This window comes from Salmo salar, chromosome 12, assembly GCF_965601325.2.
Source record: "Salmo salar chromosome 12, fSalSal1, whole genome shotgun sequence".
NCBI lineage: Eukaryota > Metazoa > Chordata > Actinopteri > Salmoniformes > Salmonidae > Salmo > Salmo salar.
This window is the reverse complement of record NC_138302.1, coordinates 17364910-17377776: the sequence shown is the minus strand read 5'-3', so window position 1 is coordinate 17377776 and position 12867 is coordinate 17364910. Positions and strand designations below refer to the sequence as shown.

Here is a 12867-nt window from a genome sequence, read left to right as displayed (position 1 = left end):
GGATAACGGAGCAGATGGTGAGATACGGACCGAGTCAAAGTTCAGACCAATGAGACGACAAGTACCTACCGCCGAGCAAGCCTGTTTCCCTTTTTCTTTGTCACGTCTTGCAGACGTGAAGAGGGGGATTTGTAATAAAGATAATCTAACGTTTTACCTAATGATATATAAGGAGGGCATTTGCACAACATGTTTCACAACAGCACACAACAAAACTCCAGAGACATATTGAGCAACCAACTGATACCAATCATGACCACACCCAGAGACTGATGGCGGACTAAGCACTCACACAAAAATGTCAAGACATGAAAGCACCCTAGCCACACGAACTGACCACTGGTGTAAAGAACAACATTCCATGAATATCGCAAGCACCCAGACACGAATTACCAGAAATACACACACACACACACACACACACACACACACACACACACTTAGGTGTGTTGGACTCCGAGGACAAAGGACACTGCCAAGGGCCAATGGGAAGTCGACACCACCTGGAGAGTGGACCGTCCCTCCACTCATCGACCAGTCAGGAGAGCGGACCTACTAGACTCAACGTCAACACACTGTTATTTCATTGTATAAATTGGATGTACACTATGTTTCGGGGCTCTCTTCTGCTAGTTCCCTATGAGCTAAACGAAGGAGTCCGTGCACGCTTTGCCAAATATCTTTGTCTCATAATAAACTGCCTTACTATAAACTGAATCCACCCGGTCCACCGTCTTGACTTGGTCTCCTTCTCAAATAACTAATCATCAACACGGCCGGGAAGAGAAGGCAACGTGAGCATTACGTCTGCGCCAAATGCGGGTTGCCGAAGCGGCGGGAGACGGGCCACAGCCGCTTCGGCGGCGTAGCGTTCTGCTCTGTGGCTGCGGGGGGTAAGACCGTGGCCCAGTGGCTGGCGGAAATGAAGGACGCTGAGGGGCGAGGTGAAGGACACTGAGCCACTGGCTGGGTGGTTGGACGTTTTTTTGTTGTAAATAGTTCACTGTTCCCCTCTACCTGGACCGAGACCTTGAGCGCGGTGTAGAGGTTTGTGTGTTATGATGACCCTCAGAACTGCCTGTAGTCTATAAGACTACTGGTAGGGTCACCCATGGTAGGCAGTTCTGAGGCGAGACACCAGACTAACATCGGTCCGTTCCCAAGCAAAATGCATGTTTTAATTAGCACATTAACATTTTATTTACATAGTTCAATTAAAGGACTGTATAGCAAAGACAGACAGACAGGATAGTGATGAACCTGTAAAAAAACAAGGATAGACATTAAAATATACAAATCAAACATGATTTATCAATACATTTTCAAGTGAAAACTCAACTTTTTGGTAGAGCTAATGTTTTTTTTCTACAGCAGTAGCTATAACACATGAATAGCTTACCTTTTGCTAGTATAGACATTTCTGTCCACAGGTCGGGCCAAGATGCACTAGCGCCAATGTTATACATACACATGACTGTTAAAAGAAATAGATAGAGCCTGTATGAATGCACACACAATATAATATATATATATATATATAACACGTCTAGTCAACCGACTTGTTTGACTACAGGGGCTACCCAAACTGTGTAATTTAATAACTTTCGTAGATCGCTAGCTACTGTAGGCGTACAACATTCAAAGTTTATTTGACCACTGACAATCCTGTAAATCCTTAGCTAACATCTATATCAACTCAAAGTTAGAATTCTATACTATTTAATTGTCTTCTCTTTCGTTTTTTGATGGCATGCGTTTGAAGTGTATGTAGTTGAATGCATTGTATGATATGTGGCAACCTGATGGTCATTGGGGCAAACGTGTCTTTCTATGTAAACTGAATTTAACTGCAAATGAAATAATAATCACCATAACCCCCAAACCCCCCACTGCTGTCCTCCTCCTAGCAGACCTATCAAGCAAACGTAAGTTCCTTTATCTGTATCTAATACGGTTATGCTGTCACTTGTCACTGCACTCATCAGTCATGATACGTTTTTTTCTTGCCTCCTAAAATGGAAAATCCAAGGTTCCGTTTCACACCCTCACAGGAGTTGGTCCTCAAGGCCACACCCAAGGCAGTAAAAGTGACAGCTGACGGCCCCCCTGCTTTTGGTGCTCAGGGCCCTCTTGTGAGGGCTAAGAAGTGGAAGGAAGTGGAGGCAGAGGCTCGAGCCTGCGTCGTCTCCGAGGGAGGTGACCCCGGTGCAGAGACGGTCATCCTGAGCCGGTGCACGGTTCAGTTCGGCAAGTACTGGGGTCAGACCTTCAAGTGGATGATGGAGAACGACGTGGGCTACATGGTGCACGTGGTGACAGTTGCATCAGAAGGAGAGGGAGCGAGAGCGCAGTGTTTCCCAGCATCCCCTGATGAGCCAACAAGGACGCCTTGACTCGCTACTCGTGCGCCTATCCGGCGTTCGCTCGAGATGGTCAGGTTGAACCGGGCGCACGAGGTAGCTAAAGTCCTGTCCTCCCAGCCAGGTGAGTTTGTTTAATTCTCCTCATTGTATGTAATGTTAGGGTTTAACCAACTATTTGTTAGCATAACCTATATAAAATAACAGAGAAGAACCCAAGCCTCTACTAGGATACCCAAGCCTCTACTATGACAGGCCCTCAGGGAGAGGGAACTATATATAATTATTACCAGTGGCCGCTGGAGTGGGAGCAAAAATACAGATTCAATTATATTGGAGTAAAACAGCATGACCATGCCCACTAATGTTGGTTAAATTTGGATTTTTCCGCCATTGTCAAGTGTCTGGTGAATGGAAAGAGTGGACAGATCGAGAGCGTGGATCTGCCGAACATCAGAAGTCATTCACAGAACCACAGAATTACTTAATTTCTATACTTAATTAGAATTCCAGGTAAGTTCACTGTTATTGGTTAACTTTGTGTGCAAATTAAAAGTGTTGAGCAACATTACAGCTAGCTAGCATTGTAGAGTAGGCTTACTGTTACTGCACGATTTGCATAGTCAGATGCAAATGTGAGCATCTAGCAAGAGCTAATTAGCTAGCTAGCTTCAGTAACTTTAAGTTATACCACTTTTAGTGGTTTATGGACAGTATGTACACCCGGTGGATCGGTGCATCACCTGTTTTACATTTTCAACAGAGCGGTATTGGCTATTATCAGTAGCTAGCGGACTTTACTGACTACTGCCAGCGCAACATGTGTTTTACTCTGAAAAGCGAGCTGTTAGCAGCAGTTGGTCTGTGCTATGTGTGTTTCACTCAAGTTTAGAGTTATTAGACAGTTTTTAGCTGCAGTTCGGTCGGTGCAACACGTGCATTTTATCTGAACAGAGCTGATAGACTCAGTGATGCCAAATTAGCAACTCAGTCGCTATATTTAGCGAGTATTCAGACCCCTCTAATGACACATTTTCAAAACAATCGACTAGCAACAAATCTAGCGACTTTTTCTGTTGTTATTGGAGCCTAACATGAAAGCACATATCGTTCTTACTCTTCTCAACGAGCAGCGGGTGCTGCCGTGAGCCCCGTCCCAAAGCACTCACATGCGGCCCAGTCCTCGCACAGCAGTCCCCCCCCCCCCCCCCCAGCTGCAGTCAGAGCAGGAGATGTTCTGCCCTCCGCGTCCAGACTGCAAATGAATCAAGCATGCGGGAAGCCGCCGCTGGCTCATATAAATGTAAAATGTCCTTTGTCTAAAATAAATTACTGCATTTGACTCACACAGCCTCAGTCACTTACTCACCTTGTCCACTGTGTGTGTGTGCCTCTGTGACATAAGCTAAACATCTAGCTGGCTAGCTCATCATGTCTCAGTCTAAACTGTACACTCAAAAATACAGAAAGGAGTGGGAATCAAACCCTGAATTCAAAGGCTGGTTGAAGCCGTTTATTGGAGATGATACACGGGCATACTGCCTGTATTGTAAGGCTGATTTCTACGCCAAACTTAGCGATGTAAAAAAACACATGACAACTGAAAAACATACTCAAAAGGCAAAGCCTTATAACAGTTCCACCAAAAACAAGCTGCCATTTATGGTTAAAAAAAATTGACTCTGCAAAAAAGGCTGAGGCCACCATCGCTGAACACTGTTCCATGCTGGCATGTGATCACATTGGAGAAGCATGTAGAGCTGCTTTCTCTGACTCCACTGCTGCTACCCACTTCAAAATGCACAGGACAAAGTTCACAGAAATGATTAATGGTGTTCTAGCACCATACTTTCTGAAAAAGTTGGTCGCAGATGTGGGTGACCAGCGTTTCAGCCTCCTCCTCGATGTGTGTTTCTAAGTACCTGGGGGTTGTGATAAGGTACTTTGACACCAAGCAGGCAATTGTATCAACATTTCTGGGGCTTGTTGAGTTGGAGGGAGGAGATGCCAAATCTATAGCCCGTGCTGTTGTGGCTTTCCTCGAAGTGTCGTCTTAAAAAAGAGAAACTCCTGGGGATAGGGACTGACGGGGATTAACAATGGGGTCCATAAAGTGCTGAAGGAGGAGTATGGCCTCAAATATCTGGTTCTTATTCGCTGTGTGTGCCACTCTCTGCAGCTTGCTGTAAATCATGCTTCCAATGACACCATCCCCCGTAGTGTGGAGTACTTGGTACGAGAGACTTACAACTGGTTTTCGTGCAATCTGAGCCAGGGAATCTTCTTTGCTTTCTGTTGCTTATCTGTTTCAAATCTTTGGCTAACCTCATTGGCTAGTTGCATTTGTTGCGCTTTTGGTTGCAGAGACTGATTGGTCAAATTGCAAATTACGCCACCAACGGGATTCTTATCTGTTATTCATGTCCCGCCTCCCCCAAAATCCACGGAGAAATTCTGTGCAGTTAGTTCTCCATCATTCCGAGTACTTGTGAGAAAGATAGTTGCAAAGGTCACGTTAGATATATATTTCATCGCGTATTTCGGAACACAATTGTGTATTTAGGTAAATTAAGGTGAGTTTCAGTCGTTGTTTTTTGTTGTCATAACGGATTTCAGGAAACATTTGTGTATTTACATGAAATATTGTGAGTTTCAGTCGTCGTCGTAAAGGTAAGGTTAGCTATATTTCATGGCGTATTTCGGAACACAGTTGTGTATTCAGGTGAATTAATGTGAATTATGTGTGTCGCTAGCTAATAATGTGTAATAAAGGGTGGTAATAATTGATAGTTAGCTGGCTAACTAGTTAACGTTATATATTTAGATATTCAGCCAATGTAGTTCACGTGCAGTGTTAACTTAGTGTATTACAACGCACACTTGCCAGCTAGCAAACATTATATGTAGAATCAAATTGACATTTAACGCTGTATGAGGCAGCTAGCTAACATTATATGTAGAATGAAATTGACATTTAACGCTGTATGGGCTCTACTGTAAGCAGGGTAGCAATGTGGTCCACTGTTTATTGCTGTCAACAAATAACAACGTCTGTGTGTGAATAACCTCTCTTAATGAAAGGAAGAATGGCTTATGTCTACACCCCTGCTTTCCGCTTGGAGTCCTCTGGTGCCCTCACCCTGAGGGCATCTGAAGAGGCTGCCAGGGTTGCCAGGACCATCCAGGAGGAAGAGTGTACAGGTGTAGTCCGGGTGCTGAAGCCACGACAAGTGAAGGCGAAGGCAAAGGCTTGTGTGGTAGCCAGAGGGGGAGACCCGGATGATAGGCGACTGGTGGACAGTGAGAGTGCCATCCAGTTCGGCAAATACCGTGGTCAAACCTTCAAGTGGCTGCTAAGCCACGATGTCGGCTATGCCGTCATGGTCTTGGCTTCTCACCAGCAAGAGAGGGAGATGGGGGACATAGACATGTCTCCTGAAATGGCCAACAAGGACCGGTTTGACTGGTACTCTTTTCCTTAAATAGTTGTAATTTCTTATAAAATGACATAAACATGAAATCAGCCAGAATCACAATACAATTTATAACATTTTCCCAACCATCCGGACAGGTATACTAACCTGTATCCTGAGGTCCAGAAGGCAGTGGAGGAACGCAGGGTACGGGATGGGACCTTGCCCCCCCGACCTGACCAGGAGGACTCACAAGGCGTGGCTTTGGGACCCACAAGTCCCTGACCTACAAAGACCTTTATGAGGCCAAAGACAAGGAAATGAAGAGGTATAGTGACCTTACATTGTAATGACCATTGTAAAAAATCTCTTTAAGCCTCTTTTTTTGACATGTTTGGGACTTGTTTATTTCCCTTATCTCAATACAGCTACCTGACCTGGTTTAGGAAATACGAAGTAAAGCCGGGGACCTCAATGGGCAACTTCAAGGTCTATGTCCAGCGCAGGGACACAGCAACAGCTGTAGAGCCTCCTAATCCATGTAAATATATATTCTGTAGTCATCTAAGTCAATCAAACAGTAAATCAAACAGTGTAGCAATTGACAATATAACTGTGTCATTATGTTTGTCTGTGTTTCTTAGCTGCCGAGCCATCAGATCAGGAGTTGCTGTCCATCTGCGTGGGTTTTGACCAAGGTACTGTACTCTATGTTATGGCACTTTATTGTTTATTTCTGTTGAGAGGAATATACATATGAAATGACCTTTCCCCTAATAACTATCTGTTGTTGTTAGCATTAACAGGATACACTTTAAAGTGGTAAGGTAAGTGGTAAAATTGTTAAAACACCTCCTAGCTGGGCTTAGAAATCATTGTAGAATTTCTCATTTTTGCATCCATTTTGCTTGCCATAGAAAAAGCCTTCCTCATCTTTTTGTCGAATGATATATGTTTACTGTAGCTTGTCTTGTCACCATTCCAACCTGTATTTCAGTCTGCATCACTTTGCTTGGCCTATTCCTTGCTTGTAGATGTCTACCCACTATACATCTGTCGTTTGTAGCTTTTAAATGTAGATTGTGTTTAACCTAGATTCCTAACCTCTACCACTGATAACACTGATCAAAACTAAACCAAAGTGCACTTGCTGTCAACAGGCTGTTAACATGTTTTGAAGCTGAAGCTCTATTCTAATAGAATTATTTCACTTATTTCTCTGAAATATTTTGTGAGACTAACTCCTGCGTTCCTACTGCTCCCACTGCCACCGCCCCCCCTGCTGTGCTAGCTCCCACTGCCCCTCCTCAGCTCCAGTCAACCTCCCAGTCAACAGCTGGACCAGTACAGCCTGCTGCTGACGCTCAGGTAAACGTCTCATCTCAACTATGACTTGGCTATTTCATTTCACTTTTGGTTGTGTGGGGATGGAAAAGAAATGTATTGATTCTCTGCTCTGTTGCAGGTGCTTCTCCCTGAGGGATGGAAGCAGACCCTCCCAAAGGAGCAGCTAGAGTGGGTCAGTCGGGCCATTTTCGTACGGGACAGGCATCTAAAATGTGTCCTGAAAAGCCAGCTCGAGCTGTGGTACTTCCCTCCTCTGCCTCCTAACATCAGCCATCAGCCTCCAGCTTCTCCCACCGCCTACTTCCTCCGGCCGTTCTGCCTCTGGATGCCCTACCGCCTGTGGGCCTTTAACTTTGTGTGCATTCAGCCACAGTGCAAGCGTCAAAAGCTCACAGGCTGTGGGGTGTACAAGACGGTCCGGAGGGTGCTTGACATAGATGGCTGGTATTATATGGGGACAGAGTACCTGGAGTGCCGCCGATGTAAGAAGAAGCTAGCGGGATGGTCACTGGATGTCTTGAACCAGCTGGACGCAAGTCATCGCTCCAAGTTCCCAGCCATCTTGACTTACAGGTTAGTATTTCACACCTCTGAAAATCAAAGCTCTTGTTCACTTTGAGGAAAAACAGAAAAAAAGCATCATAGTGAGAAAAAGAGGCGGTCAGTAGGTTCTTGTCAACACTGAGGTTTTGATGTTTCAAAGCCCCATTGAACTGTTAATTAGCTCTTTGATCTGAATGTCTGACCTTTGATCTCTTATCAGGAACTGCCCAAACAAAGCAAAGTGTTTCAAAGTCACCCTCTCCCCAAGCCCCTCCTTCCTTTATCAAAGTGTTTCTAGAACCCCCATCCACACACTCCTCACCCTCTTCTCTTCCTTCCTCTTTTTTTGACCCAATTGTCTCTGTGTATTAGGCTGTCCTGTGACCTGAAGGTGGTCAGGCTGATGAGGGAGAGGACACTGGGGAACAGTGTGACCAGGCTGTACAACCAGCTGAGGGAGCAGCACAGCCTGACCTGGATGAGTCGGACCCTGGACTACCTGTCCGTCTGTGACCACTTTGTGGTCCCAGGTGCCGCACCACTGAGGGTAACACCTCCTCCTCCCTTTTTGGATGTGCCCTCAGCCCAGTGGCTGCTGACTGTCCACGGCTACGACGTTCTTTTCCAGCTAGAGGACTTTAAGGCCAGAGTCACCTCCACCTTTGGGTCCATCCTGAAGATGGATTCAACCAAGAAGGTGATTTAAGATGTTTTGACCAGAAATAATACGAGTTAGTAAGAGACAATCAAATGAATAATCATTTATTATGACTTATTTTATGACTTAATAAATGTATTGTGAAACTTTGTGTCCACTCACTGACATGACTGTGTGTTTGTCTGTCTTGTCTTGTCTGTGTTTGTTTGACTCCCCTCAGGTGACCAAGAAACTAGCTGGGAAGGCACACGGGACAGCAGCGTGGGCCACAAACGTGGGTAATGAGTACGGCCAGGTGCTCATTACGGTCCTCACAGACAGCGAAGGAGAGGGCCTGCTCGACATGGCAGCTGGCCTCCAGCAGCGCTACGGTAGAGCTGGAGTGGCACCTCCCAAGCTGCTGTATGTCAACCGGGACTGCTGCGCCCTGATGGGAAAGGGGAAGACGGCAGCCATGTTCAGCCAGTGGGCTGAACTCATCGTCCGGCTTGATGTGTGGCACTTCATCCGTCGCTTTGCTCGGGGAGTGACCACAGAGATCCATCCTCTCTATGCTCTCTTTATGCAGCGGCTCTCCTCCTGCATGTTGGTGTGGTGTGCAGATGATGTGGAGCGCCTGCGGGAGGCCAAGCGAGGTGAGCTCAAGGAGAGCCACATCACGGGGCTCAGCGACGCACAACTGATGAAGAGGATCAGCCTGAAGGAGATGGCTCGGCACTGTCGTCGCCGCACGCGCGGGGCGGAGGAGACCGAGCGTCTCATCGGGGAGCTCCTGGACACCTTCATGGATGCCACAGACACCATGGGCATCCGGCTCCTGGACCGTGACCGAATGCAGGCCATCTGGCAGACCCAGAGACACCACCTGGTCTGCATTCAGGACCCCCCTGATGTCAGCATCTACACCAACAAGAGCAAGGACGTGACCAAGGGAGGGGTCATCCTGCCTGTGTTGCGCTGCTCACGTGGGTCCACCTCCCTGGAATCTTTCCACCTCCACCTCAACCGCTTCATTCCTGGTATGTTAAATGTTAAACTGGGTCATGTTGTTACGTCATGTTGTGTTGTGTGTTAACAACTGTGTGCATGTGAAGAGTTCTTATTTCTTGTTGTTGTCATTTATAGGAACAAGTGCGTGTGCCGAGCACTTTCAGGCCTACCTCCTTGAAGGGTTGGTTAGGTGGAATGAGGACCGTGCCGAAGCGGCGCGGGGGGGGGGGGGGGGGGGCGGCGCGCTGCACGCTGGGGGCCCGTCGCCGGCTGAGCCAGGCCCGGGCGCAGTCGGGAGGTCACAAGGCCTGCAAAGTACACTGGTATGTATTTCTAAATTATACAATTATATACACACACACTAAAACATGTGCAGTGTATGTACTACTCTCTTTTTTTGTTGTCTCTCTGTTTAAGGGGAACTCATTGGGGTCGACTACCTCTTCTCCCAGACCCATGGTGACCAGAGGCTGGAGTCCAACCTCGGTAAGGACCCGGATGTCCCAGACGGGACACCTGATGTATTTGAGGGAGGAGAGGGAGAGGAGGAGGACCTGAGCGAGCTTGAGGAGGAGGAGGATGACCCCACCATGTCCTTGCCCGCCCTCGATGACAGTCTCCCAGCAGTACCTCCACTCAGGAAGGCCACTCCACCGCTCACTAAGCCCACTCAACCCAACTCATCCCAGGTACCTGTCGTCACACCCCCTGATGACACTATGGAGGTGGACACTACACCAGCTGCCAGTCAGGACCTGGAGGATGACGTAAGTGACTATCCACATCCTAACAGCGCACTCTCAAGTTTCTTTCCATTCATAACAATTAATCTGACTATTAATCCAACCCTTCCCTATGACTCTTCTATTTCCAGGAGTACATAGGACCTGATGGGGTTAGTGGATACCAGCACGTGGTCCTCCTTGCCAAGAGTCTGGTGAGGCTCCTGGAGGGGCCATGGATCTCTAATAGGCAAATAGAGGAGATCATGGCTCTCTGGGGAAATCTCCCGGAAAGAGACAAGGCGGCTGTCTCCTACCCAGAGAGGTTCCGGGACCGAGTCCTGCAGGGGCGCTTTAAAAATTCCAAGAACTCCACCGTGAAGGGGGAAGAGAGTATGAAGCGGTGCGTACTACACATTGTTCTAAACTCACTACACACATAAAGACATGAGTGTATTTCTCATTAACGTGATGTTTCCTTTTGTTAACTTAATCTACCTTCAGCTCCCTGCTTGGCCAAGGCTCTGGACCTGCTCAGTGGCCCAACACCAGCAGGACAGTGGAGGCCATTTTTGTGGAGCTGTGCCACAAGCACCCTGCTGGCAAGACGGTTCTTGGTAACCGGGTCAACAGGTGGGGTGCTATCCTGGGGGACTACAGGAGGATCAGGACCATGGTGCTGGGCAGCCCAAACCTGAATACACACACAAGGCTGCAACTGTTTGAGGTCAACAAGCTGACCTTGACACAGTGGTAAGTTAAAAAAAAATATGTTGGTATATTTTATGTGTAGTTCACTGGTTGACAGTGTTCCTGATAACAATTAACATATTCCATGTTTTTCACACAGGTACAACAAACGGATATCCTCTATGGAGAGAGTGGCCCTGCACCAGACCCAGGACAGCATGACTGCAGAGAGGGAGGAGTCAGGCCCCTTCCACGCTGCAGTAAGGAGCACTTCACCGCTGCCAGGCCCATCAACCAGCAGCACCTACCAGCTGCCAGAGGACAGAACGGGGCAGGCTACACAGCGTGGCAGAGCAGCAACTAGTCAGCCACTGCCACCTCTACCGCCACCCAGTCTGCCTACCGCACCAGTCTCCCAAGAGCTGCCATCGACCTCCACTCCTCTTCCCAATCCTCCTGCTGGACCTAAGGTCTCCAGGACCACCGAATGGAGAAGGAGGAAGAAGCTGGAGTCTGGCATTACAGTCAGAGCGCACAAGCCATACGAAGGCTATAAGTGCTCTAAATGTGGCAAGCCAAAAACTTCTGAATTTGGACACAGTATGTACGGTACTGTGAGATTCTGTGCCGCTACCTCTGGTGGCCAAACTGTTGAGGAGTGGCTGGCACTCATGAGGGCCCAGCATGGTGCTAGCAAAGGCCAGTAAACTGACTGACTGACTGGTGTGTAAAGTAGTTTTTGTACATATGTTCTTTTTTTTTATGACATTGATTGTTTGTACCTTTAGCTCATTTAAAATTCTTAACTTGTTAACAAAGTGTGTGTGTATTATGCTGTGTTGTTTCACACGTGACATTCCCTGTGAAATAAATAATTGAATACAAGCACTTTTTCTCACTTGGAATTCATTTAGATTTATTGTCATACACTCTCTTTAAAGTTCAATAAACACACTGTTTGCAAAAACAGGCAAGTTCTACTGAGACATTTGAGATGACCAGCAGATACTATAGGTGACAGCAGGGAGTCAATCACCCCCAGCCCCCCAATCGACGCCCACTAATCTGATTGGTTGCTGCACACCTTCACTTGTTGAAGTTTGGGAGAGTCAGTTTGCAAAGAACTATTACTCAAGATGGATACAGTTTTCAATAGGCCAGGCTATAGAAATATTATCGATGCTGTATATAACTCTACAGACCGTAAACAAAGAAGGTAACTTGTTTTAACATTTTTAATATATCTGAATATTTGTTATCCACCCTTTTCAGTGTATCTGCTAATTCTAATTCTCACAGCTACATAGGCTGGATAAGGCAGCTCAACATCTTGCCTGGGACAAGAATGCGTGCTTTAAAACAATATATTTTGAAAAAGGATCGGAGGACTTGGACTTGATAAGAATAAAAAGGCAGCCGAGGGAAAGAGAGGAGAGAGCCCAACGGCATGCTGGGAGATACAAGGACCCACCTCCACACCTGAAATGTAGCCGTCCATGGTGGCCTCCAGTTCGGTTCCCCAAAGGTGAGGTCTTTATTCCATACATTTTGTTCATCTTACAAAAAGAAACTATCCAAACAATAAATAATCAATACAACTTAGGTTAATGAAAAGAAAAACAATCAATTACCCAAAAAATGAATGCGTTCGTTCATATAACATGTAACAATCATGTTTAAATATACCAATATATTGTGTGGTCTGTTCATTAAGACACATATGCCCTTTTGTCCTTCTGTAGAGAAGAAACCGATACCAGCTCCAACCGGAAGGTTGTCTCCCCCCCTACACCTGAAATTCAGCCGTCCATGTTGGCCCCCAGTTCTGAACAGACACCCCCCCCCCAAAGGTGAGTTCTCTTAAATTCACATTTCTGTGTTTGACTATAGCAATTTCCCTTTGTGTAATGTGTTATAATAAGCCACTGCCTGTGTTTCCCTCTGTAGACAAGAAACTGAAGCCAGCTCCATCTAGAATCAACAAGGGGGTCAGGAGGAAAGATAAAAAGGAGGAAATCACAAAAGGCCTCCCCTTGACCAGGTACACAGATTTGAGGAGGAGAATTGCACAGGCTGGTCATGGACCTGTGACGAAGAGGAGGTTTCCTGTTGCTTTCCCCTGCAAGGTATGTGGCAAGCCTAAA

The 12867-nt window shown here is 46.7% G+C and overlaps 2 protein-coding genes across 2 annotated transcripts; both read left to right on the top strand.

Annotated features, from left to right (window-relative positions):
• The first annotated feature begins 3587 nt into the window (after nt 1-3587).
• LOC145850436 (uncharacterized) lies at nt 3588-9774 on the top strand. Its single transcript, XM_082958431.1, has 8 exons — nt 3588-5826; nt 5932-6101; nt 6202-6314; nt 6418-7141; nt 7239-7693; nt 8036-8360; nt 8542-9340; nt 9764-9774. Exons 5-8 carry the CDS (start codon nt 7446-7448, stop codon nt 9772-9774), a joined length of 1383 nt encoding a protein of 460 aa, XP_082814557.1. The 5' UTR covers nt 3588-5826; nt 5932-6101; nt 6202-6314; nt 6418-7141; nt 7239-7445.
• Nucleotides 9723-11645, top strand: LOC145859410 (uncharacterized). The gene is made up of 4 exons (XM_082958645.1): nt 9723-10078; nt 10186-10436; nt 10538-10786; nt 10884-11645. The coding sequence occupies exons 1-4, from the start codon at nt 9902-9904 to the stop codon at nt 11428-11430; spliced, it is 1224 nt and encodes a 407-aa protein (XP_082814771.1). The 5' UTR covers nt 9723-9901; the 3' UTR covers nt 11431-11645.
• Nucleotides 11646-12867: the final 1222 nt, after the last annotated feature.

Bases quoted from the DNA above. Each gene is read 5' to 3' on its own strand.
- LOC145850436 (XM_082958431.1), top strand. From the start codon at position 7,446: ATGCCCTACCGCCTGTGGGCCTTTAACTTTGTGTGCATTCAGCCACAG. The intron at 7,694-8,035 runs GTTAGTATTTCA...TCTGTGTATTAG, and splicing joins CCAGCCATCTTGACTTACAG to GCTGTCCTGTGACCTGAAGG. The intron at 8,361-8,541 runs GTGATTTAAGAT...GACTCCCCTCAG, and splicing joins AGATGGATTCAACCAAGAAG to GTGACCAAGAAACTAGCTGG.
- LOC145859410 (XM_082958645.1), top strand. From the start codon at position 9,902: ATGTCCTTGCCCGCCCTCGATGACAGTCTCCCAGCAGTACCTCCACTC. The intron at 10,079-10,185 runs GTAAGTGACTAT...TTCTATTTCCAG, and splicing joins GTCAGGACCTGGAGGATGAC to GAGTACATAGGACCTGATGG. The intron at 10,787-10,883 runs GTAAGTTAAAAA...TTTTTCACACAG, and splicing joins AAGCTGACCTTGACACAGTG to GTACAACAAACGGATATCCT.